Raw genomic sequence first — 26,357 nt, 5'->3', positions numbered from 1 at the left:
CCCTCTTTCCCACTAGGTATAGGCAGCAGTTAACCCCCACCCGTTTCCCCATAGGTATAGGGGGGGGGGGGGTTAACTGCTGCCTATAACTATGGGGAAAGGGGGGGGGGGTGTTAACTGATGCCTATACCTATGGGGAAAAGGGGGGTGTTAACTGCTACCTATACCTATGGGGAAAGGGGGGTGTTAACTGCTGCCTATACCTATGGGGAAAGGCGGGTTAACTGCTTCCTATACCTATGGGGAAAGGGGGGGTTAACTGCTGCCTATACCTATGGGGAAGGGGGGGGGGTAACTGCTGCCTATACCTATAGGGAAGGGGGGGTTAACTGGAGGACACCAAGGAGGGCATTATTACAGTTTGTGGGCATATAGATGGGCAGATTTTGTAGAGGAGGGGAGGACACTGAAAAAATGCAGAGTCTGACATGTTTGTCCTGTAGATGGTAAGAGATCCACATGGTGGTCTGATCCAGATGGAGAAAAAAAGGAAAGAGGACGCTGCTGATCAGAAAAGACGTAATTGTGAGTCCCAAAATGTAACTGTAATCACTTATATGGTACAGATCCTGTGTACAGCTGGTATCTACCACTATATGGTCCTGTATATAATCACTTATATTGTATACATTTCCTGTATAGTATACTGGTCTGTGTATAGTGGTTTTATTCAGTACAGTATGGCGGTATTATCCAGTTATTGTGTGGTGGTATATATTTACTCCTTGTATACCAGTATTATTGGTCATGGAAATTTACCTACGTTAAAGTGTTTCTTACAGAAATACATTTTTGTTTAGTGTGTGTGAGATTTGAGTGGAATCATAGGCGTGTGCAGCCTATTGCATTAGGGTGTGCACCCTAAAGCACAAACTCACGCCAAGCGCGTGTGTATATATGTAGATGGTTAGACCGCACCGAGGACCAACGTACGTGCATGTGGTTGCCCAGGCCGCCAGCCCAGGATAAATGTACAGCAAATCCAAAAAATCACCGCACAAGTAGGTCTTGGATCAGATAAAGCTGGTGGTTTTATTCCCAAATAAGGGGCAGCGTTTCGGCAATAGCCTTTATCAAGCATGATAAAGGCTATTGCCGAAACGTTGCACCATATTTGAGAATAAAACCACCGGCTTTATCTGATCCAAAACTTACTTGTGCAGTGATTTTTTGGATTTGCTATATATATATATATACACACACACACACACAGTATATATACACCCATATATATATACACATACGCAGCAGAGTTAGCCCCCCACCCTTCCCCATAGGTATAGGCATCAGACTTAACCCCTCTTCCCCATAGGTATAGGCAGCAAAGTTAACCCCCCCTTCCCAATAGGTATAGGAACAGAGTTAACCCCCCTTTTCCCCATAGGTATAGGCAGAGTTACCCCCCCCCCCTTTCCCCATAGGTATAGGCAGAGCTACCCCTCCTTTCTCCATAGGTATTGGAAGAGTTACCTGTTCCCCAATCCCATAGGTATAGAGTCCCCCCCCCCCTCTTCTCCATAGGTATAGGCAGAGTTCTCCCCCTTTCCCCATAGGTATAGGCAGAGTTACCCCCCTCCCCCATTCCCCATAAGTATAGGCAGAGTTACCCCCCCCCTTTCCCCATAGGTATAGGCATAGTTACCCCCCTCCCCCTTTCCCCATAAGTATAAGCAGGGTTAAAAAAAAAAAGTGATGCTTACCTGATATCCCACACAGCGATCTCCTCAGCAGCAGGGGCCCGCGTCTTCTCCCCTCCACAGTGCAGGCGCCGATGAGTGACATCATCAGCGCCTGTACTGCGTGCGGGCGGAGGTCACGTCTCCTCTGTGTAAGCTGCAGATGCGGCTCAGACAGAGGGGACGCCTTCTCCTGTATGTGCGTGTATCGCACATACCGGAGAAGGCAGCGATGTCTGATGGGGATCTGGGACAAGTGTCTCTGATCCTCAGTAGCGCCAACGGACCCTTAACCCGGCTAGGCTCTCGGACCGGCCGCCCCTGGAGTCAGTCCGCCCCTGGATTAGAGTGTGCCCAGGCACACCCGGAACACCCAGTGCGCACACCTATGGGTGGAATAGGAGTATGGCAGAAGATTGACAAGCTGCGGAGCCTCGCAGAGGGCCCTTGCCTTTTTTTGGTCCGGGGGGCCCCGAGTGTTGTCAGTCAGCTCCTAAGTGTATGTACTCTAGACTTCCTCTTCCTTGGCATGTGCTAAGAACAAATGTTGGCAACAGGAACTAGCCCCAAATTTGGTTCCTCTCTTATAGGGGGCTGGTAATTTATCAGACCGAGGATCATGTTTCAGTTGGCTATGACACCTCATTAGGTGAGCGTTGTGTGGGGGCTACAAGCGCAAACCATGTGCTTTATGGGCTGTTTTGAATGGCATTATTCATTTTTTCAGTGTCTGTTGCATAAACGTTTAATAAATTATATTTTTTCATGATGATGTATGATTTGGAGTGGCCTTAAAGGGGTACTCCGGTGGAAAACTTTTTTTTTTTTTTTTTTTTAATCAACTGGTGCCAGAAAGTTAAACAGATTTGTAAATTCCTTCTATTGAAAAATCTTTACCCTTCCAGTACTTTTTAGCAGCTGTATGCTACAAAGGAAATTCTTTTATTTTTGAATTTCTTTTATGTCTTGTCCACAGTGTTCTCTGCTGACACCTGATGCCCGTATCAGGAACTGTCCAGAGCAGGAGAAAATCCCCATAGCAAACCTATGCTGCTCTGGACAGTTCCTGATACGGGCATCAGGTGTCAGCAGAGAGCACTGTGGACAACACAAAAAAGAAATTCAAAAAGAAAAGAATTTCCTCTGTAGCATACAGCTGCTTAAAAGTACTGGAAGGGTAAATATTTTTTAAAAGAAGTCATTTACAAATCTGTTTAACTTTCTGCCACCAGTTGATTTCCTTGTTGGAAATTATTGCAAAATATAGGGAAATGAACCACTATATTTAAAAAGAAAATGTATTTTGTATTTTTGCAGTTCCCTTTTTTTTTTTTAACATAAATTGTCTTTCTGAAGTCTCCACAATGAGTGACACAAGCCGCCATTTTTTCTCTATCCCAGAGTTTTGAGGTAAAGATGCACCATGTGATGTAAGAGATTTAGTTGCAGTGCGCCACTGTTTGAGATGCGCCCAAATTCTGGCTAAGGAAGGGTTTTACACAGTAGAGAACAAAACATCATGAGAAATGTAACCCCCCCACCACCCACTACTGATATATTCCCCCAGTGTATTATAAAGTCTCAGCCATTGTGTGCAATTAGGGTTGCCACCTGGCAGGTATTTTGGCCACTCTGCCTGTATTTTTATATTAAAAAATACCGGCCATGCAACCAATCTTCCAACTTCGGAATGTTGCACCATATCCTATACCAGTGTTTCCCAACCAGAGCGCCTCCAGCTGTTACAAAACTACAATTTCCAGCATGCCCGGACAGCCGTTGGCTGTCCGGGCTTGCTGGGAATTGTAGTTTTGCAACAGCTAGAGGCCCCCCTGGTTGGGAAACACTGACCTATACTATCAACTACTATATGGTCTAACATGCTGGGAGTCGTAGTTTTCGTTTGGGGCAGCTGCTGAGCCACAGGCTGTATCAGGGAATGTTGAGAGTTGTAGTTATTAACTTACTGCAACTCCTGATTTTAAAGGGGTACTCCACCCCTAGACATCTTATCCCCAATCCAAAGGATAGGGGATAAGATGTCTGATCGCGGGGGTCCCGCCACTGGGGACCACCGCAATATAGCATGCGGCACCCACCTGTTTTTTGTCCAGAAGCGCTGGAGGGTCTGGGTCCCGTCCACGGGAACGGAAGTTCGTGACGTCACGACTCCACCCCCGTGTGACGTCACACCCTCTCCCATAGACTTGCATTGAGGGGACGGGGCGTGACGTCACACGGGGGTGGAGTCGGGACGTCATGGACTTCCGTTCCCGTGGTTGGGACCCAGACCCTCCAGTGCTTCCGGACAAGAAACAGGTGGGTGCCGCATGCTATATTGCGGGGGTCCCCAGCGGCGGGACCCCCACGATCAGACATCTTATCCCCTATCCTTTGGATAGGGGATAAGATGTCTAGGGGTGGAGTACCCCTTTAATAAAAAAAAAGAGATCAAAAAGTCACATCAAAACAAAAATTGCACTGTTCAAAACTACAGATTGGGGTGCAAAAAATGAGCCCTCAAACAGGACCGTATAAGGAGAAATAAAAAAGTTATAGGGGTTAGAATAGGACAAAATCTTCCCCTGTATATGTGTATCCTGTGATGTCACGCATATGTAATTAATTATGCAAATTAGCATGGCTGGTATTTTTTATTTTTTTTGCAAGAAAGGTGGCAACCCTATGTGCAATAGAGATAAAGTAGATACAATACATCTTATCTTTCAAAGTCCTGTTTTATCCAACATTTCAGTAATACACAATTCACAGGTTCTATTTTACAGTGCAGCCATTTTCTCCTGTTCTCAGGTCTTGATGGGTTTTTTCCCGCTGTGTATGTCTGGTGCAGGTTTTCTAGGAAACGATGATCTGGATTTCCCGGGTGTGACTTCGCCTGGACCTAGGGAATGACAAAACAGATAGGTAGGTATAATGTTGGCCGTAGTACAGACAACTGCCCCTGAATACTCCGCATCGTATCCTATTCACTGATCCCCTACACCAGCCGATCCCAACCCGGAGTACGCGTACCCCCAGAGGAACTTAGTAGTTCAAAAGGGGAAAGCAAAATAAAGTCGGTAATGGTGATCGCAGCCACTGGTCACTGCATTTATAGCTGCCGCGGCCGAGAGGTGTGCAGTGGCTGCTGGGACAGCAGAGAAGAAGCGCAGGCAATGGGCTGATGTGGACGATAACTACCGTTATTTTCAGTGCTCCTCTGGACTCGGAACCTACTGCAGTGGAGCACCAAAGTGTAGTATGGGCAGTATGGGGACCTACAACTATATATGGGCGAAATATGGGAGCCTACAACTATATGCAGGCCTACAACTATATATGGGGCAGTATGGGTTCCTACCATTACATATTGGCAATATGTGGGCCTACAACCATATATAGGGCTTACAACTAAAAAACTGGAGCACAGGACCTACAACTACAGTACATGGGCGAAGTATGGGAGCCTACAACTATATATGGGGGCAGTATGGGTTCCTACCATTACATATTGGCAGTATGTGGGCCTACAACCATATATAGGGCTTACAATTATAAACTGGAGCACAGGACCTACAACTACAGTACATGGGGGCAGTATGGGGGCCTTCAACTATATATATGGGGAAGTATAGAGGATTACATTTAAATAGTGGCAGTGTAGGGCCTACAACTATAATGGGGAACAGAGGGAACAAACAAACATATGTAGGCAGTGTGGGAGCTACAACTATATGGGGCAGGTGTGTGGGCACACAACTATATGGGGAAAGTGAAGTGATCTACAACTATATGGGGGCACAGAGGGGGCCAACAACTATATGGGGGCACAAAAGGCTCCTAAATACTATATGGGGGCACAAAGCAGGGGCCATAACTGTGCGGAATAATACATATGAGGAGTTTGTAAAAAGGTGGACATTATGATGGAGAAAGGAGTCTTAATGTTTGTCTGGTAAGTTCTGTGGAGACAAGTCTTGGCCAGGAGAAATCTTAATGACAGTCTAGGCCAGAAAGTGAAGAAAAGGAAAAGTGAGTGACTCCAATTAGAGAAGACGTCCTCTGTGAGTCAGGGGACATGGGGAGATAGGAGAGGAGCAGGGGTTCTGGGGAGATATGGAGAGGAGCAGGGGGCATGGGGAGGTAGGAGAGGAGCAGGGGGCATGGGAAGATAGGAGAGGAGCAGGGGGTCTGGGGAGATATGGAGAGGAGCAGGGGGTCTGGGGAGATATGGAGAGGAGCAAGGGGTCTGGGGAGATATGGAGAGGAGCAGGGGGTCTGGGGAGATATGGAGAGGAGCAGGGGGTCTAGGGAGATATGGAGAGGAGCAGGGGGTCTGCGGAGATATGGAGAGGAGCAGGGGGTCTGGGGAGATATGGAGAGGAGCAGGGGGTCTGGGGAGATATGGAGAGGAGCAGGGGGTCTGGGGAGATAGGGAGATAGGAGCAGGGGGTCTAGAGAGATAGGAGCAGGGGGTCTAGAGAGATAGGAGCAGGGGGTCTAGAGAGATAGGAGCAGGGGGTCTAGAGAGATAGGAGCAGGGGGTCTAGGGAGATAGGAACAGGGGATCTGGGGAGATAGGAGAGGAGCAGGGGTCCTGGGGAGATAGGGAGAGGAGCAGGGGGTCTGGGGAGATAGGGTGGGGAGCAGGGGGCATGGGGAGATAGGAGAGGAGCAGGGGTCCTGGGGAGATAGGGAGAGGAGCAGGGGGTCTGGGGAGATAGGGAGAGGAGCAGGGGACATGGGGAGATAGGAGAGGAGCAGGGGACATGGGGAGAGGAGCAGGGGGTCCGGGGAGATTGATTGGGAGAGATATGGGGAGAGGAAATTAAGTAAAGAAAAGCATTGAGATTTAAAATAATAACAACTTCATTCATTAAAAACATATCACTAATGGGTGTGGGGGGGGGGGGGGGTAAATTTTTTGGGAAAGGGCTTCTACACCTACAAGGATTCTGTCTGACAAGCACTTATGGCATCCATAACATTGTCGATAGGGATTACGACCCAGCTTTCCATTGCCCCTCAGTAGCACACAGATCTGCATGTTGTACAGTATATCTGGCCATCCCATTCATGCTGCTGACAGCTCTCTACACTACTATCTTCTTCCCATTTTCTCTCTGCTCTGTCAGTGATCACAGTAAATCTACAGATACTGTTTCTGTGCATGGAACTGTAGGAGGATGCTCCATGGGATGCGGAACCTTTGTCACGTACAATGTATTAATCCTTCTCCCTATTAATCTTTTATGGCCCACGCTTGAGTGGGTGTTTCATTGTATTATATCAGACAGACGGCATCATTTTCCACTACGTATATACATTACATAATTTAAGGTAATCTGGAAACTCTTTTGTTACCGAGGTAGAAGACCCATAAACCGTGCAACGCTGGAAACATATGTGAGCTTCATAATAACCTGAGAGATAGCTCTGTCATAAAATATTCATGACCTCAATAATCCCAATTGAATGTTGAAAGCTTTCACAGTTCTATTAGGAGATTGAAAGGAATAAGGATGATATATGGGGTCGGGCCAAACTCTCCACTATAGCCACTCTGTACATTGAGTCCCCATTGTGCAATGATCGCAGTATTCAATAGGAATTAGCAAGGATATACAGTCATGGCCGTAAATGTTGGCCCCCCTGAAATTTTTTCTAGAAAATGAAGTATTTCTCACAGAAAAGGATTGAAGTAACAAATGTTTTGCTATACACATGTTTATTCCCTTTGTGTGTATTGGAACTAAACCAAAAAAAGGGAGGAAAAAAAAGCTAATTGGACGTAATGTCACCAAACTCCAAAAATAGTCTGGACAAAATTATTGACACCCTTAACTTAATATTTGGTTGCACACCCTTTGGAAAAATTACTGAAATCGTTCGCTTCTTATAACCATCAAAAAGCTTCTTACACCTCTCAGCCGGAATGTTGGACCACTCTTCCTTTACAAACTGCTCCAGGTCTCTTATTGGAAGGTGCCTTTTGCCAGCAGTAATTTTAAGATCTCTCCACAGGTGTTCAATGGGATTTAGATCTGGACTCTCCAGCGCTTTATTGCCATCCATTTCTGGGGGCTTTTTGATGTATGTTTGGGGTCATTGTCCTGCTGGAAGACCCAAGATCTCGGACACAAACCCAGCTTTCTGACACTGGGCTGTACAGTGCGACCCAAAATCCGTTGGTAATCCTCAGATTTCATGATCCCTTGTACACATTTAAGGCACCCAGTGCCAGAGGCAGAAAAACAACCCCAAAATATCATTGACCCTCCACCATATTTCACTGTAGGTGCTGTGTTCTTTTCTTTGTAGGCCTCAAAACTAACAAACTAAACAGGCAACAAGTGCCGCACCAGTTAGAAGTGACCAGTATATGGAAGCCACAACAATAAACTAATAGATCTTACCCATGTGGGAATAGACAACTGCTGCCCGACCCCTACAATCGTTTCCTGACCCTTTTTCAAGAGGTACTGGGTTTGAGCTGCTGTGTGAGGCTATTTATTACTCAGCCATAACTTTATTGCTGCGGGCAGAGCGGGGCCCCCATCAAGAGTGCACTCTAGGCGGCTGCCTATAGGCGAAGTCGGCCTTGCCCTTGGGACCATTATTTCCTGAAAATACCATCACTGTGAGGACTGTGTAGTGGGACCAAGGCAGAATACTGCCTACTACCATAGGGATGGTCTCCTGCTCTGGACCTACATCTCCAAGTTGCACCCTGTTTGAGGGATTCATCCCATTCAAGTATGGTTGCCAGTTCATTTGGGCCCCATGTAATACTACACTCCCCCTTATTAACCACTGTAGCAGAAATGTGTGGTCTGTGTCTAGTGAGCATGCTGATGTGATCTCATAGGCCTGTAGACCAGTGGTTCTCAACCTTTTTCACGACTGTACCCCCCAGAGGGTGAAAGTATGTCTGCGGGTACCCTTCGTGCGTAAATTTTAGCGGAATTTACGTGCGATGGGTACCCGCGGACAAAATAAGTCATAAAATTACATATTTTCATAATGGCGTCTGCTTAGCTTTATACTAATGCGATACTTAAAGGGGTACTCCGGTGGAAAACTTTTTTTTTTTTAAATCAACTGGTGCCAGAAAGTTAAACAAATTTGTAAATGACTTTTATTAAAAAAATCTTAATCCTTCCAGTACTTATTAGCTGCTGAATACTACAGAGGAAATTATTTTCTTTTTGGAACACAGAGCTCTCTGCAGACATCACCACAGTGCTCTCTGCTGACATCTCGGTCCATTTTAAGAACTGTCCAGAGTAGGAGAAAATCCCCATAGCAAACATATGCTGCTATGGACAGTTTGTAAAATGGACAGAGATGTCAGCAGAGAGCACTGTGATCGTGATGTCAGCAGAGAGCTCTGTGTTCCAAAAAGAAAATAATTTCCTGTGTAGTATTCAACAGCTAATAAGTACTGGAAGGATTACATTTTTTTTATAAAAGTAATTTACAAATCTGTTTAACTTTCTGGCACCAGTTGATTTAAAAAAAAAAAAAAAAGTTTTCCACCGGAGTTCCCTTTTAATCCCCTTGTGCCATTATTCCCCTCCCTCCCTCTGACCCCTTTTGCCAATATTCCCCCTCCATCTTAATCCCCTTGGGCCATTATTATCTGATATGGCAAAAGGGGATCAGAGGGAGAGGGGAATAATGGCACACGGGGATTAAGATGGAGGGGGTGGGGGGGGATAATCATTACCCCCTCCATCTTAATCCCCCTGTGCCATAATGCCCCCCTCCCTCTGATCCCCTGTTGTCATTACCCCCCCCCCCCCTCCATCTTAATGCCCTTGTGACATTATTTCTCTCCCTCATTCCCCCCTCCGATCCCCCTGGGCTCACACACATATATATATATATATATATATATATATACAGTACAGACCAAAAGTTTGGACACACCTTCTCATTCAAAGAGTTTTCTTTATTTTCATGACTATGAATATTGTAGAGTCACACTGAAGGCATCAAAACTATGAATTAACACATGTGGAATTATAGACATAGCAAAAAAGTGTGAAACATCTAAAAATATGTCATATTGTAGGTGGAAAGTGTCCCCAAGTGCAGTCACAAAAACCATCAAGAGCTACAAAGAAACTGGCTCACATGCAGACCACCCCAGGAAAGGAAGACCAAGAGACACCTCTGCTGCGGAGGAGAAGTTCATCCGAGTCACCAGCCTCAGAAATCGCAGGTTAACAGCAGCTCAGATTAGAGACCAGCTCAATGCCACACACAGTTCTAGCAGCAGACACATCTCTAGAACAACTGTTAAGAGGAGACTGTGTGAGGCCTTCATGGTAGAATATCTGCTAGGAAACCACTGCTAAGGACAGGCAACAAGCAGAAGAGACTTATTTGGGCTAAAGAACGCAAGGAATGGACATTAGACCAGTGGAAAACTGTGCTTTGGTCTGATGAGTCCAAATGTGAGATCTTTGGTTCCAACCACCGTGTCTTTGTGTGACGCAGAAAAGGTGAACGGATGGACTCTACATGCCTGGTTCCCACCGTGAAGCATGGAGGAGGAGTGATGGTGTGGGGGGGCTTTGCTGGTGACACTGTCGGGGATTTATTCAAAATTGAAGGCATACTGAACCAGCATCCAGTTTGCGTTTAGTTGGACCATCATTTATTTTTCAACAGGACAATGACCCCAAACACACCTCCAGGCTGTGTAAGGGCTATTTGACCAAGAAGGAGAGTGATGGGGTGCTGCACCAGATGACCTGGCCTCCACAGTCACCGGACATGAACCCAATGAAGGCAAAAGGGCCAACAAGTGCTAAGCATCTCTGGGAACTCCTTCAAGACTGTTGGAAGACCATCGTGACATCCCGACCATGCCCTGCTCATGACGTCATTGCCACGCCCCCTCAATGCAAGTCTATTTGAAGGGGCATGATGGGCGTCACACCCCTTCCCATAAACTTGCATTGAGGGGACATTGCCGTGACATCTCAAGCGGGGCACGGCTGTGACGTCACGAGCCTCCGGCACTGCACCCGACGCTCTTAATGAATGCCGGGTGAAGCAGGGAGATGGCGGGGTCCTGCCTTTGGATAGGGAAAAAGATGTCTAGGGGTGGAGTACCCAATATTTGGCAGGACCAGAGGACTATTTTATGTGTTTGAAGTCTTCCTAACTCTCCCCTGACAGATTATGTTGAATTTAACTGCCCCATTCTTTCTTTCCCTGCAGAGAGGCTGTGGATAAAGATGTCTGGCAGCAGCTTCTCTACTGAAAACACATGCATGCTTGGAAAAGGCAAGTGTGCATAAGTGTAGGGGTGCAGGGAGGAATAGCTGTCTATCGAGAGAGTGTTCGTCTGACTTCTACCTACTGTAGAAAGCATGGACATGATCTTCAATGATTTATTACAGACTAGAGGTAAGTTATGTTTTGAAGGGATCACTGAGGATTCATAACCCTTTCCCCCCATCCATATGAAGGGGTGGCCAGTCTGCTTGATTTTTTGGTATACATGAAACAACCCAGTTATAGTTCCACAGATAAGACCATACCAGTAGACAGAAGCAAATACAGACAAGGATATGAGTTCTCATCGCTGACCTTTGACCCTCTTGTGTAGGACTTGTCCCTTGTCTGGTCCTGCGTTGATCTGCTGGATCATACAGGGAGGTGTCCGGGTGACCTGAAGAACCTGAATAGGGCCTTCATCTGAGAAGATAAAGCAAGTATATTTGTTAAACGAATCTTACAGAAATCTGCCTGAGGCCATGTTCACACGGCCGAAAATGTGTGGAATGTCCACACATTTGAACTCTAGGACCGCTTGGAAATATTCTGTTGTGTGCACAGTGCAGCAGAATCCCATTGAAATCAATGGGGGACTCTGCGGTCTGCTAGGAAATTCTGCCCTGTGTACAAAGCCTCAGGGCACACTACAAAAGCCAATAGTGAAAGTACATCTACAATGAGAATAGTTGCTATAGGCTTCTAACATTACCATTGGTCTCTTGTACCTAAAGGGGTACTCCAGAGGAAAGAAAGCAATGTTTTCAAATCAATTGGTGCCAGAAAGTTATACAGATTAGTAAATTCTATTTAAAAATCTTAACCTACTTATCAGCTGCTGTATGCCACAGGGGGAGTTGTGAAGTTATTACTAGTGTTATCACAGTGCTCTCTGCTGACACCTCTGTCCATGTCAGGAACTGTCCATGGGAGGAGCAAATCCCCATAGCAAACCTCTCCTGCTCTGGACAGTTCCTGACATGTAACTGCTCTGGTACTTTTACATCCTGTACATGAAGCTAACACAGGCTTGATGGTGGACACACTGATGCCTGCCATTAACCCTTCAGAAGTTGCCTTTGAAGTATTATCGGGGCTTACAGAAATTTATCAGACCACCCACTGCATAATCACAGGGGTCCGATGAGTCAAGATGGCGGCTTGATGTCTCCTCACCTGCCCCCTTCCGCTCTGCTGCAGTCTTCTTCTATGGTGTGCCTTCTGGCAGACCAGAGAAGTAGGTCACAGATAGTACCAATCAGTGTTATGCCTATGCATAGCATTGAACAGTATAATCAATCGAGCAATTGCTATAAATAGTTTGTAATAGTAAAAAAAAAAATATATATATAAATATGTAATAAAAAAATATTTTGTATCTTGTGTGTAAATGTAGCCGCAGGAAAAGTAAAAACAAATTCCAAGAGGCTCCCATACACATTTAATGGTTGGCCAATCCTGCTGATATATTAGCAGGTTCGGCTGTCTTTAATTTAAAGGGATACTCTGGTGGGAAAAAAAATTCAAATCAATTGGAGCCAGAAAGTTATACAGATTTGTAAATTACTTCTGTGGTATGGGGTGTGATGCAGGGCAGATGGAATTACCCTAGGGGCAGATGGCATTAAACTCTTGTATTCGTGACACCAGGGCGTGGTTTATCCTCAATACCAATCACAGAATTTATAGACCATTAAAATATAACTTTTATTAATACGAGCCCATAAAACAAGGGTACCACAAAATCAAATAATATAAGGAAATCAAGATTAATCCCCCCCCCCTCCCAAAAAAATATGAAAATAAATGCAAGCAGGTGAAAAAATCACCACAATAAACAAAGATGTGACTGATGAAGCACATAACACAGATCACATCGGCCAGTCCCGGGTCCAAGTACAGGTATGCATAAAAAGAAGATATAAACAATTATGAATAAGTATACAAGTATGTATCTATCCGGCCCTATCGGCAGATGGCACAGGGAGGGACAACTGGGGGCCGGGGTCAGGAGCCTATCACTCCCTACATTATTCCCTATTACTGGCCCTAACCCTAGGTGGAATTGTCGCCTTAAAAAGGACGGTCCCGCGCTGGAACCTCCTACACTATACTGTCCACTCCCTACGCCAAACTAACTAGCTAAAATAACAGCTACCTCTCTACCCGGGCAAAGCCCTACAAAACTATGTGTGATAATTACACAGTTATATATAAATTACAGGGGAGAAGGTAAGAAATTCTTGCCATTGAAAATTGTTGTTACTACAATGTGTGTATAATATGTCCTTAACCCCTGAACGACGCAGGACGTAAATGTACGTCCTGGTGATGTGGTACTTAACGCACCAGGACATACAATTACGTCCTGAGCATAACCGTGGGCATCGGAGCGATGCCGGCATCATGCGCGGCAGGTCCCGGCTGTGGATCGCAGCCAGGGACCCGCCGGTAATGGCGGACACCCGCGATCCCGCGGATGTCCGCCATTAACCCCTCAGATGCCGTGATCAATACAGATCACGGCATCTGCAGCATCGCGGTCACTTAACAGGATGATCGGATCGCCCGCAGCGCTGCCGCGGTGATCCGATCATCCTGCACGGCAGACGGAGGTCCCCTCACCTGGCTCCGCTGTCTTCCGGGAGTCTTCTGCTCTGATCTGCCTTCCCGCAGACCAGAGCAGAAGATGACCGATAACCCTGATCAGTGCTGTGTCCTATACATAGCACTGAACAGGATTAGCAATCGAATGGTTGCTATAAATAGTCCCCTATGGGGACTATAAGAGTGTAAAAATAAAAGTAAAAAAATAAAGTAAAAAAAATTTGAAAACCCCCCTCCCCCAATAAAAACGTAAATTGGCCCATTTTCCCTATTTTACCCCCAAAAAGTGTAAAAAAATTATTTTATATACATATTTGGTATCGCCACGTGCGTAAATATCCAAATTATTAAAATAAAATGTAAATGATCCCGTACGGTGAACGGCGTGAACGTAAAAAAAAAAAAGTCCAAAATAGCTGCTTTTTTATAAAAAAAATTTCCCCAAAAAAATTAATAAAAAATGTAATAAAAGTTTTGTATAAGCAAATATGGTATTAATAAAAAGTACAGATCACAGCGCAAAAAATGAGCCCTCACACCGCCGCTTATACGGAAAAATTTAAACGTTATAGGTCTTCAAAATAGGGGTATTTTAAACATACGGTACTAATTTGGTTAAAAAGTTTGTGATTTTTTTTAAGCGCAACAGTAATAGAAAAGTGTATAATCATGGGTATCATTTTAATTGCATTGACCCAGAGAATAAAGAACACATGTCATTTTTACCATAAATTGTACGACGTGAAAACAAAACCTTCCAAAATTAGCAAAATTGCAGTTTTCTTTTTAATTTCCCCACACAAATAGTATTTTTTTGGTTGCGCAATACATTTTATGGTAAAGTGAGTGATGGCATTACAACGGACAACTGGTCGCGCAAAAAACAAGCCCTCATACTAGTCTGTGGATGAAAATATAAAAGAGTTATGATTTTTGAAGGGGAGGAGGAAAAAACGAAAACGTAAAAATAAAATTGTCTTAGTCCTTAAAGGGGTACTCCGCCCCTAGACATCTTATGCCCTATCCAAAGCATAGGGGATAAGATGTTAGATCACCGCGGTGCCGCTGCTGGGGACCCCCGGGATCCCCGCTGTGGCACCCCGCTATCATTACAGCACAGAGCGAGTTCGCTCTGTGCGTAATGACGGGCGATACAGGGGACGGAGCCGTGTGACGTCATGGCTCCGCCCCTCGTGACATCACGGCCCGTCCCCTTACTGCAAGTCTATGGCAGGGGGCGTGACGACCGCCGCGTCCCCTCCCATAGACTTGTATTGAAAGGGGCGGGCCGTGACATCACGAGGGGCGGAGCCATGACGTAACGATGATCCGGCCCCTGAACTCGCTCTGTGCTGTAATGATTGCGCAGTGCCGCAGCGGGGATCCCGGGGCTTCCCAGCAGCGGCACCGCGGCGATCTGACATCTTATCCCCTATCCTTTGGATAGGGGATAAGATGTCTAGGGGCAGAGTACCCCTTTAAGGTCCAAATGGGCTGAGTCCTTAAGGGGTTAATGATGTCAATAGGTATGTTGCTAGTAATGTGAGCTACTAGTGTATATCACAGTTAACAGTACACAAACATACACGCTGATAGATACAGCAAACCACGGATATGCAAAGCAAAAAAGAAAATTAGCACATATATATATATATATGAATATGCAAAAGCAGTGAATATACTTCACATAAGTAACATATACAGCTGACTCTTCAACAATAGACCACTTGCATCAGCAAAATGCAGATAGGCAGAAAAGGCCATGCAATGACTTGTGCGCAACACCATATGCAAGGCCGAACAAAAACCAAAGAGCAAGCACCGTAACAGGTGTAGTCACATTAACACACATATACTAACAGGGCAACAATATATTAGCAAGTACTGCAAAATTAAATGTATATATCCTCAATACCATCCGAAGGTATACCACTGGATCCTGGGCTAGGCACAGGGGCAATAATGACTCTGATGCCAAGATACGGACAACGGTAGCTTTACTGAGGGTAGACAGATGGTAAAGTCTATACAGTTCAGCCAGGACCCAAGGAGGTTACCAGTGACTCAGAGACTTTAAAGGGGTACTCCCGTAGAAAACTTTTATTTTTTATTTTTTTAAATCAACTGGTGCCAGAAAGTTAAACAGATTTGTAAATCACTTCTATTAAAAAATCTTAATCCTTCCAGTACCTTTTAGGGGCTGTATACTAAAGAGAAATCCAAAAAAGAAATGCATTTCCTCTGATGTCATGACCACAGTGCTCTCTGCTGACCTCTGCTGTCCATTTTAGGAACTGTCCAGAGCAGAAGAAAATCCCCAGAGCAAACATATGCTGCTCTGGACAGTTCCTAAAATGGACAGCAGAGAGCACTGTGGTCATGACATCAGAGGAAATGAATTTCTTTTTTGGATTTCTCTTTAGTATACAGCGCCTAAAAAGTACTGGAAGGATTAAGATTTTTTTAATAAAAGTAATTTACAAATCTGTTTTACTGTCTGGCACCAGTTAATTTATTTTAAAAAAAAAAGTTTTCACTAGTGTACCCCTTTAAAAACTACAGATCGGGACGCAAAAAATGAGCCCTCATACAGGCCCTGTATAAGGAGAAATAAAAAATGTATAGGGGTCAGAATAGGACAAAATTGTCCCCGCATATGTGTATCCTGAAATGTTACGCATATATAATTAATTATGCAAATGAGCATGGCCTGTATTTTATTGCAAGAAAGGTGGCAACCCTACTGGGCATCAGTGTGGAAATAACAGAGGTGTGTCGGGGTGTCCTATAGGTCCCTGGGATGCTACAATGCAACCTGTATAGCGAGGCTATCGATATATAACATAATAATATATAAATAAGGAGAAATGAATATACCGGTTTGGTGATTACAGTTCACTGGCATCCTGGTTGCTGGTGGCACATGGTTAGAAATACTCTTCTTCCCCCTGGACTTCACATACGTCTTCGTATTAAACACAACCTTGTCTTTAGAGCCAATCAGTGTTGGTTTGGTCGAAAATCCAGAATGAGGTATCCCCCGGTGACTCCTATCCGGGTTTACTTTGTGTATACTGTGAGGCTTTACATGTGTCAGCTGAAAGAAACATAAACAAGTATTCGGTAAGATCAAAACCCATACAAGTGTGATTAGTCTAGGTCAGAGGCCTTCAAACTGCGGACCTCCAGATGTTGCAAAACTACAACTCCCAGCCGTTGGCTGTCCGGGCATGCTGGGAATTGTAGTTTTGCAACATCTGGAGGTCTGCAGTTTGGAGACCACCAGCCTTGGTCATCGTTTTGTTTTTTTATATATGCCATGTGTAAAGAGATCTTAGGGTAGACCATTAAAGGGGTACTCCGGTGGGAAAAGGAAAAAAAATCAACTGTCTCCAGAAAGGTAAACAGATTTGTAAATTACTTCTATTAAAAAATATTAATCCTTCCAGTACTTATCAGCTGCTGTATGCTCCAGAGGAAGTTGAGTTGTTCTTTTCTGTCTGACCACAGTGCTCTCTGCTGCCACCTCTGTCCGTGTCAGGAACTGTCCGGAGCAGGAGAGGTTTGCTATGGGGATTTGCTCCTACTCTGGACAGTTCCTGACATGGACAGAGGTGTCAGCAGAGAGCACTGTGGTCAGACAGAAAAGACTACATGATTTCCTCTGTATTATACAGCAGTTGATAAGTACTGGAAGGATTAAGATTTTTATATAGAAGTAATTTACAAGTCTGTTTAACTTTCTGGAGCCAGTTGATAAAAAAAATAATTGTTTTCCACCGGCGCCGAGTGCTCTCTGTTGACATCTCTGTCCATTTTAGGAACTGTCCAGAGCAGCATATGTTTTCTATGGGGATTTTCTCCTACTCTTGACATTTCTTAAAATGGACAGAGATGTCAGCAGAGAGCACTGTGGTCAATAATTTCCTCTGTAGTATTCAGCAGCTAATAAGTACTTGAAGGATTAAGATTTTTTTATAAAAGTAATTTAAAAATCTGTTTAACTTTCTGGCACCAGTTGAATAAAAAAATATGTTTTCCACCGATGTGGGTCCTACCTCAAAAGAACAAGGGGGCAACATCACCAAACATCGAAGTACCCTGCACAGCTACATCCATGTGGTCTGTAGACCCAAAGTGAATGGGATTGGTGAAGGTCCAAGGGATGGGAACCCAATTGATCATACTTTGACCGCCAAGTCTTTCAACACACGATAGAGACATTGTCATTCGTGTAGCCCTTTCAGCAAAACACCCCTTTACTGCCTCATGTCAAATACATATGTAACTATTGTCAAGTGCATGATATGGTCTCACTTTTATTAGACCCTTAGTATTTAGGTCCATAGGTGTCTGAGAATCTGACTTAAAGGGGTACTCCGCTACTCAGCATTTGGAACAAACTGTTCCGAACGCTGGAGCCAGGAGCTCATGATGTCATAGCCCCACCCCCTTGTCACATCATGCCCCGCCCCCTCAATGCAAGTCTTTGGGAGGGGGCGTGACAGTCGTCACGCCCCCTCCCATAGACTTGCATTGAGGGTGCGGGGCGTGACGTCATGAGCTCCCGGCGCCGGCCCCAGTATTCGGAACAGTTTGTTCCAAACGCTGAGCAGCGGAGTACCCCTTTAAATCCTTGGATCTTGTTGCTATATGTGGTTTAGGAACCTGTATAAGGAGCGTATTGCATACAGGGGCCCTAGATAGTCTATTGATATTATGTCCATATTCATCTGTGCAACTGACTGATATATCCCTTAAGGATGTTACCATAGGAAACAGAAACAGGTTACTAGCACATAAGACTAATGCGATAGTTTAGCACAATGTAAGGGTGATACCAAAGATCTCAACCCACATAAGTATCTCAAAGGTAAAATTTTACTGGGTATTTATGGAGCCTCTAAGATCAGCTCAGACTGTAGGTTGTCCTAATGTAGCAGCTGTCATACAATTGTTAGAAATGCAGCCTTAAATGGGCACTGTCAGATCCAAAAACGTTTTATATATTGTTACTGATGAAAGTTAAACACCTTTTGTAATATGGTTGTTTACAACATTTTAAACATTTAGTAAAGAAAATGGCTCCTAAAAATCCCACCACTAAGGGTCCACATACCTACTGGGACACTAACCAGTCCTGCAGCAGCATCAGGCTTGTCCATGAGTCATGGACAAGAGATGAGTCATTGACAAGGCTGCATGATCACCTCCCACCATCACAAGGAGGGACACACCTCCTCCCACCACACATCAATCACCTCCCACCACCACAAGAGAGGGACACACCCCCTCCCACCACACACCAATCACCTTCCACCACCACAAGGGAGGGACACACCCCCTCGCACAACACACCAATCACCTCCCACCACCACAAGGGAGGGACACACCCCCTTGCACCACACACCAATCACCTCCCACCACCACAAGGGAGGGACACACCCCCTCGCACCACACACCAATCACCTCCCACCACCACAAGTGAGGGACACGTCCCCACACACCAATCACCTCCCACCACCACAAGAGAGGGACACACCCCCTCCCACCACACACCAATCACCTCCCACCACAACAAGTAAGGGACACGCCCCCACACACCACACACCAATCACCTTCCACCACCACAAGGGATGGACACGCCCCCTTCCCCTGAGAGGATTTCGAACACTGTGAGCTAATGAAAAGAGGGATTTTTATAATAAATATTGGTGAGAGAGACATAAAAATGAGATGTACATGGTCAGGATTAGGTACTGAGTCATTTATAATTTTTATCTTTTTTTGTGGGATCTGACAGGTATGCTTTAAACTAAACATAGTAAACACACAGACACATTAGAAAGCTTTGTTTCAGTTCCCTTTAACTAGTGCATACAAGATTTGGGGGAGGACAGTCTTCTTAAAAATAGTCATTCTTAAGGCCATGTTTAGATGAAGTTTACTCCACACCCTGATTTTCTTAGTCAGTCTGTCAGAGGAAGAATATTACATATTGTTCCAGATTTGTAAGGAGAACTATTCCAAAATATTTACTCACTCAATTGGCCAAAGTCCTCTCTTTCTAAATCATTTAAATGGGCACTGTCAGAATAAAAAACTTTTTATATGTTTTACATCTTGGCAAAATATTAACCTTTAATATACTTCTTAATAAATTAATCTACTTATTATAGAAATAATAGCTTATAAAAAAAAGACCACTAGGGGTCCCCATACCATCCAGAACATAATCCTGTATTTGTCTCAGCTGAAGCAACACCAGTCTTCAGGTATAAAATCAGAACTCTTTATTGTGGGACAAGTGTCTTCTTTTATAAGAAGGACATCACAGGGGGAAGGGTCAGTAAAGACAATACAGGTGACAGTGAGTCTGGGAGATAATCCAATAAAGGTGGTTAGCTCTCCCTATACAGTGCCTTGAGTGCAAAAGGTGGAGGTGTGCAGAAGTTGGACTGTGTGCAAAAAGGAGAAGCATGTCTAGAATTAGTGTATTGTACGAAAGGTGAACCGTGTGCAAAATGTGAACCATGTGCAAAAGGTGTATTGTGTAAAGGAGGTGGACAGTGTGCAAAAGGTCGACAGTGTGCAAAAGGTAGACCATGTGCAAAAAGGTGTATTGTGTAAAGGAGGTGGACAGTGTGCAAAAGGTAGACCATGTGCAAAAAGGTGTATTGTGCACAGAAAGTGGACCGTGTGCAGAAAGTGTATGAAAACAGTACATAAAAGTATTTTAACTCTGAGCTTTACGTCACTGGACAACATCAACTGAGGGGTACAAATAGTGATGTCCTAGAGTCCATCCAAGTAGGTAGGGTGACTCTAGGATCCGTCACAACTATCCACCCTTCTACCTATAAATCCCGGCTGGGCTACATGTATCACTCAACCAATCTCTTTTCCAAGCCTATTTGCCAACGGATTAGTGATTCATTTGGCATCGGCATTATAGATGAGTGAACTTACAGTAAATGCGATTCGTCACGAACTTCTCGGCTCGGCAGTTGATGACTTTTCCTGCATATATTAGTTCAGCTTTCAGGTGCTCCGGTAGGCTGGAAAAGGTGGATACAGTCCTAGGAGACTCTTTCCTAGGACTGTATCCACCTTTTCCAGCCCACCGGAGCACCTGAAGGCTGAAATAATTTACGCAGGATAAGTCATCAACTGCCGAGCCGAGAAGTTCGTGACGAATCGAATTTACTGTAAGTTCGCTCATCTCTAATCGGCATATAAAAGAGAAATTAGTGATTCCGGGATACAAAAACTATCATGGCTTCTCTCATAGGCCGACATTTATCATTGTCTTTACACTGGTTTTATTGTGTCTAGAAAAGGTGCAAAAAAAAAGGCGCAAGCAGGTTTTTTTTGCGCCTTTTGGTTTACACATTTCTGCTGATTTTGAGTTATAATCCACTGATTATGGCAACAGACATGATATGGAAGGGTTTTATGAACAAAAAAGAAGCAAAGCCTCTGAAAAGTCTCTAAAACGACACCAGCCCAGACTTAGCTTAGCTTTTTGGTGTATGTGAAGAGAGAAATTTCAGAAAATGTGACCTGGACAAAATTTATTAAATGTAATAAATTTGGTGCGCCTACACATTACCAGCAAAGGTATAGAACAGTTTGTTTCAACCAGGGTGCCTCCAGCTGTTGCAAAACTACAACTCCCAGCATGCCCGGACAGCCAACGGCTGTCCGGGCATGCTGGGAGTTGTAGTTTTGCAACAGCTGGAGGCACCCTGGTTTGGGAAACACTGGTGTAGAAAAATGCTTCACTTACACCTACAATGATACATGCCGGCCATGGAGTCTGCTTAGGTTCATGGTGTTAAATGGGCATTGTCATTAAAACAAATTTTTGCTATTGCACTCCTTATGGTAAATAAAAAAAATTTCTAATGTACTTTTTTTTTTTTTTTTTTTTTAAAAGCTGCCACTAGGCGTCTCCCTACTTGTTCAGAGCACATTTCCCCCCCCCCCCCCCCCCCCCCCATCTCTTGCACAGACTTTGGACTCCTGCTGGTCTGGCAGAAGTCCAAAATCAGGAAATGCAGTCTTGAGTGCTGAGGGGAGGGAGTGCAGCCTTAGCCAATCATAGCTCATCTCACACTGAACTGCTCTGGGCTGTGTGTAGCAGAGTGAGGGGGGGGGGGGGGGAGTTCTCCCCTGTATGGCTTCAGATGATGTCACGCCTGCTAGGGAACGCCCCTTCCCAGTCTGTGAATCTGACTGAGACTGAGCAGAAAATACAGAGCAATATCAAGGTAGAAAACTAAAAAATAACAAAAATATAGGCAGGGGGTGGTTTATCAAGATGGGGGGCAGTGAACTGGGAGGATTATAAAATTGAACAAGATCATGATAGGTACTCTAACTACAGAGCTGTTACCTGTGAAGAGGAAGCTTCAAATGAACGTGACCTTCGTCCACAAAAGATTTTTTGGATATTGAGTTTCTTGGCTGGGGTGAGAAGCTCCACGTCTTCATCTTTCCTTGGAGCTATGGCTGCCAGGCTTTCCGTGCTCACAGCTTTCCTGACTGGTGGACGAAGTGTAATCCTTGGGGTCTTGGGCAGATGCAATATGGGGAGGGCTGTCTCTTTCTTTAAGATGAATGATGATTCGGTGCTGGCAACTTTTGAACGTATTCTGGCCGCCACCAGGGAAATGCTTTTTGTTCCCGCAGCAATCTCTTCCAGGGCTTCAGGAGTGAGAGGCAGAACGGACAGAGAGCGACTACGTTCAGTATCAAAAGAGATTGGAAACGCCATGGGCATCGTGCTGTCTTTAGAGGGATTATTAACTGTCTAAGGGAAAGACCAGCAAAATAATAGATCATCGTTCTGTCATCCGAAAAATATTGTATAAGATATAAGATGATGCAATGTTACTAAATATAAGGACGGTAAGAAGACAGCTGGGTGGCACTACTGGCGTCCCGCTTAAAGAGGTACTCCAGTGGAAAACTTTTTATTTATTTATTTTTTTATCAGATTTAAAAGTTAAACAGATTTGTAAATGACTTCTATTAAAAAAATCTCAATCCCAAATCGTAATCTAAATTAACTGGTGCCTTCCAGTACTTATTAGCTGCTGAATACTACAGAGAAAATTATTTTCTTTTTGGAACACAGAGCTCTCTGCTGACATCACAAGCACAGTGCTCTCTGCTGACACCTCTGTCCATTTTAGGAACTGTCCATAGCAGCATATGTTTGCTATGGGGATTTTCTCCTACTCTGGACAGTTCTTAAAATGGACAGAGGTGTCAGCAGAGAGCACTGTGCTCGTGAGGTCAGCAGAGAGCTCTGTGTTCCAAAAAGAAAAGAATTTCCTCTGTAGTATTCAGCAGTTAATAAGTACTGGAAGGACATCAGGAAACGAAGGTCTGGGAACACATCGGCCAAACCTTCGTTTCCCGATATCCCCCTATGTGTTTTTAATATGAAGAAATAAAGTGAAGTTTTTTTTATGGGTGAGTGCCATTGACAATTTTTCTCTTTTTGCCTTGCATTATCATTTCTTTTTTTCTAGTCATGTGCACCCCCTAATTATTTTCCCTCTCCTGGATTTTCCGTGATATGGCATTTTTGCATTAGAGGGGTACTCCGGTGGAAAACTTTTTCTTTTTTTTTAAATCAACTGGTGCCAGAAAGTTAAACAGATTTGTAAATGACTTCTATTAAAAAATCGTAATCCTTCCAGTACTTATCAGCTGCTATGATCCACAGGAAGTTCTTTTCTTTTTGGATTTCCTTTCTGTCTGACCACAGTGCTCTCTGCTGACATCTCTGTCCACTTTAGGAACTGTCCAGAGCAGGATAGGTTTTCTATGGGGATTTGCTCCTACTCTGGACTGTTCCTTAAATGGACAGAGGTGTCAGCAGAGAGCACTGTGGTCAGGCAGAAAGGAAATTCAAAAAGAAAAGAACTTCCTGTGGAGCATACAGCAGCTGATAAGTACTGGAAGGTTTAAGATTTTTTTAATAGAAGTAATTTACAAATCTGTTTAACTTTCTGGCACCAGCTGATTTAAAAAAAAAAAAAAAGTTTTCCAGTGGAGTACCCTGAAGCAAACATACAAGTTTATTGTCCTCAAGTCAACAGCTGCCCCTGCTGTAAGCCAGTAAGGGTTGACTCTATACAGGTAGTAACATTACCCTTACCGGATGTATCGGGGTCCTTAAATGGTGAAAAGGTGTCAGGCTCGGGGAAGAATTCTGTCTTGTGGGCTTTAATGCAGGAGATGACTTTGTAGTCCTACTTTCACTGGAGAAAAATATGAATATGTTAACTTGTCATATATTACAGCAGTGCTTTCCAACCAGGGTGCCTCCAGCTGTTGTAAAACTACAATTCCCAGTATGCCTAGACAGCCTTCGGCTGGAATGCTGGGAGTTGTAGTTTTACAACAGCTGAAGGCATCCTGGTTGGGAAGCACTGTATTACAGATAAGAAAGACTATAATAGATCAAACAAGTACTCTGTCATTGTATCTCTTGTGACTAGTGATGAGCAGCAGGGGCCATATTCGAATTTGCGATATTTCGCGAATACATGGACGAACATTCGTCCTATGTTTGCGAAATTCGCATATTCGCTATGTTCGTTCCCTTTTTTCCATGTGAAAATTTGTAATGAAATTCGCATAGTGCGCATGCGCGATTATATCTTTTACCTAAAAGAAGGGATGGATCATTGTCCTCAGGAAGTGCCGATATTTGTGAGTGTTTGCATATTCGCATATACGAAATATTCACAAGCTGGAAGCAGGGAGGGATGATCACTTTTTTTTTTCACAGTACACATCAGTGTTGTGATGTGTACTGTGAAGAAGAAAAAAAATGAATATTCGTCATTACGAATATATATCTATATTATAAAATGTTCGCGAAATCGCAAAGTGCTGATATTCGTGGTAAAAATTTGCATTTCGAATATTCGCGCTCAACACTACTTGTGATATGAATGATGAATTTTATATATATGTACACATACTATATATATATACACACACACACACACACACACAGTCATGGTCGTAAATGTTGGCCCCCCCTGAAATTTTTCTAGAAAATGAAGTATTTCTCACAGAAAAGGATTGCAGTAACAGATGTTTTGCTATACACGTTTATTCCCTTTGTGTGTATTGGAACTAAACAAAAAAAGGGAGGGAAAAAAAGCAAATTGGACATAATGTCACCAAACTCCAAAAATGGTCTGGACAAAATTATTGGCCCCTTAACTTAATATTTGGTTGCACACCCTTTGGAAAAAATAACTGAAATCAGTCGCTTCCTATAACCATCAATAAGCTTCTTACACCTCTCAGCCGGAATGTTGGACCACTCTTCCTTTACAAACTGCTCCAGGTCTCTCTTATTGGAAGGCGCCTTTTCCCAACAGCAATTTTAAGATCTCTCCACAGGTGTTCAATGGGATTTAGATCTGGACTCATTGCTGCCACTTCAGAACTCTCCAGCGCTTTGTTTCCATCCATTTCTGGGGACTTTTTGACATATGTTTGGGGTCACTGTCCTGCTGGAAGACCCAAGATCTGGATGCAAACCCAGCTTTCTGACACTGGGCTGTTAAGTGCGACCCAAAATCCATTGGTAATCCTCAGATTTCATGATGCCTTGTACACATTCAAGGCTCCCAGTGCCAGAGGCAACAAAACAACCCCAAAACATCATTGACCCTCCACCATATTTCACTGTAGGTACTGTGTTCTTTTCTTTGTAGGCCTCATTCTGTTTTCGGTAAACAGTAGAATGATGTGCTTTACCAAAAAAACTCTATCTTGGTCTCATCTGTCCACAAGATGTTTTCCCAGAAGGATTTTGGTTACTCAAGTTCATTTTGGCAAAATGTAGTCTTGCTTTTTTATGTCTGTGTCAGCAGTGGGGTCCTCCTGGGTCTCTTGCCATAGCATTTTATTTCATTTAAATGTTGACGGATAGTTTGTGCTGACACTGATGCTCCCTGAGCCTGCAGGACAGCTTGAATATCTTTGGAACTTGTTTGGGGATGCTTATTCATCATATGGGGGACTATCCTGCATTGACACCTTTCATAAATTTTTCTCTTCCGTCCACACCCAGGGAGATTAGCTACAGTACCATGGGTTGCAAACTTCTTGATAATGTTGCGCACTGTGGACAAAGGCAAATCTAGATCTCTGGAGATGGACATGTAACCTTGAGATTGTTTTGGTTCTAAAGTCCTCAGACAGTTCTCTTCTCCTATTTCTGTTGTCCATGCTTAGTGTGCCACACAGACACCCAATGCAAAGACTAAGTGAACTTCTCTCCTTTTTATCTGCTTTCAGGTGTGATTTTTATATTGCGCACACCTGTTACTTGCCCCAGGTGAGTTTAAAGGAGCATCAAATGCTTGAAACAATCTTATTTTTCCACAATTTTGAAAGGGTGCCAATCATTTTGTCCAGCCAGTTTTTTGGAGTTTGGTGACATTATGTCCAATTTGCTTTTTTTCCTCCCTTTTTTGGTTTAGTTCCAATACACACAAAGGGAATAAACATTTGTATAGCAAAACATGTGTTACTGCAATCCTTTTCTGTGAGAAATACTTCATTTTCATGAAAATTTTCAGGGGTGCTAAAATTTACGGCCATGACTGTATATATGTAAATATATATATATATATATATATATATATATATATATTGGTGAGAGCCTATGGAGGTGATTTCTTTATGATACTATGCTCCTGCATCAACCTTGGGTAAACCTACACCTTTATATACTGACCT

The 26,357-nt window shown here is 43.9% G+C and overlaps 1 protein-coding gene across 3 annotated transcripts in view; it reads right to left on the bottom strand.

The window, feature by feature from the left end:
• Nucleotides 1-4,156: 4,156 nt before the first annotated feature.
• LOC130285093 (kinesin-like protein KIF19) overlaps nt 4,157-26,357 on the bottom strand; it is an 86,001-nt gene continuing 63,800 nt past the window's right edge. For all 3 annotated transcript variants that reach the window (XM_056536289.1, XM_056536288.1, XM_056536290.1), the window contains 5 exons: nt 23,749-23,851; nt 21,973-22,389; nt 16,452-16,671; nt 11,283-11,390; nt 4,157-4,578 (listed from right to left, as the gene is read on the bottom strand). In XM_056536289.1, coding sequence (XP_056392264.1) covers nt 4,484-4,578; nt 11,283-11,390; nt 16,452-16,671; nt 21,973-22,389; nt 23,749-23,851 — 943 coding nt within the window. In that variant the 3' untranslated portion in view covers nt 4,157-4,483. The remainder of the gene's footprint in view (nt 4,579-11,282; nt 11,391-16,451; nt 16,672-21,972; nt 22,390-23,748; nt 23,852-26,357) is intronic.

Source organism: Hyla sarda, chromosome 8, assembly GCF_029499605.1.
Source record: "Hyla sarda isolate aHylSar1 chromosome 8, aHylSar1.hap1, whole genome shotgun sequence".
In the NCBI taxonomy this organism is placed as follows: domain Eukaryota; kingdom Metazoa; phylum Chordata; class Amphibia; order Anura; family Hylidae; genus Hyla; species Hyla sarda.
The sequence above is the reverse complement of the archived record's forward strand: the minus strand, read 5'-3'. Positions and strand labels throughout refer to the sequence as shown.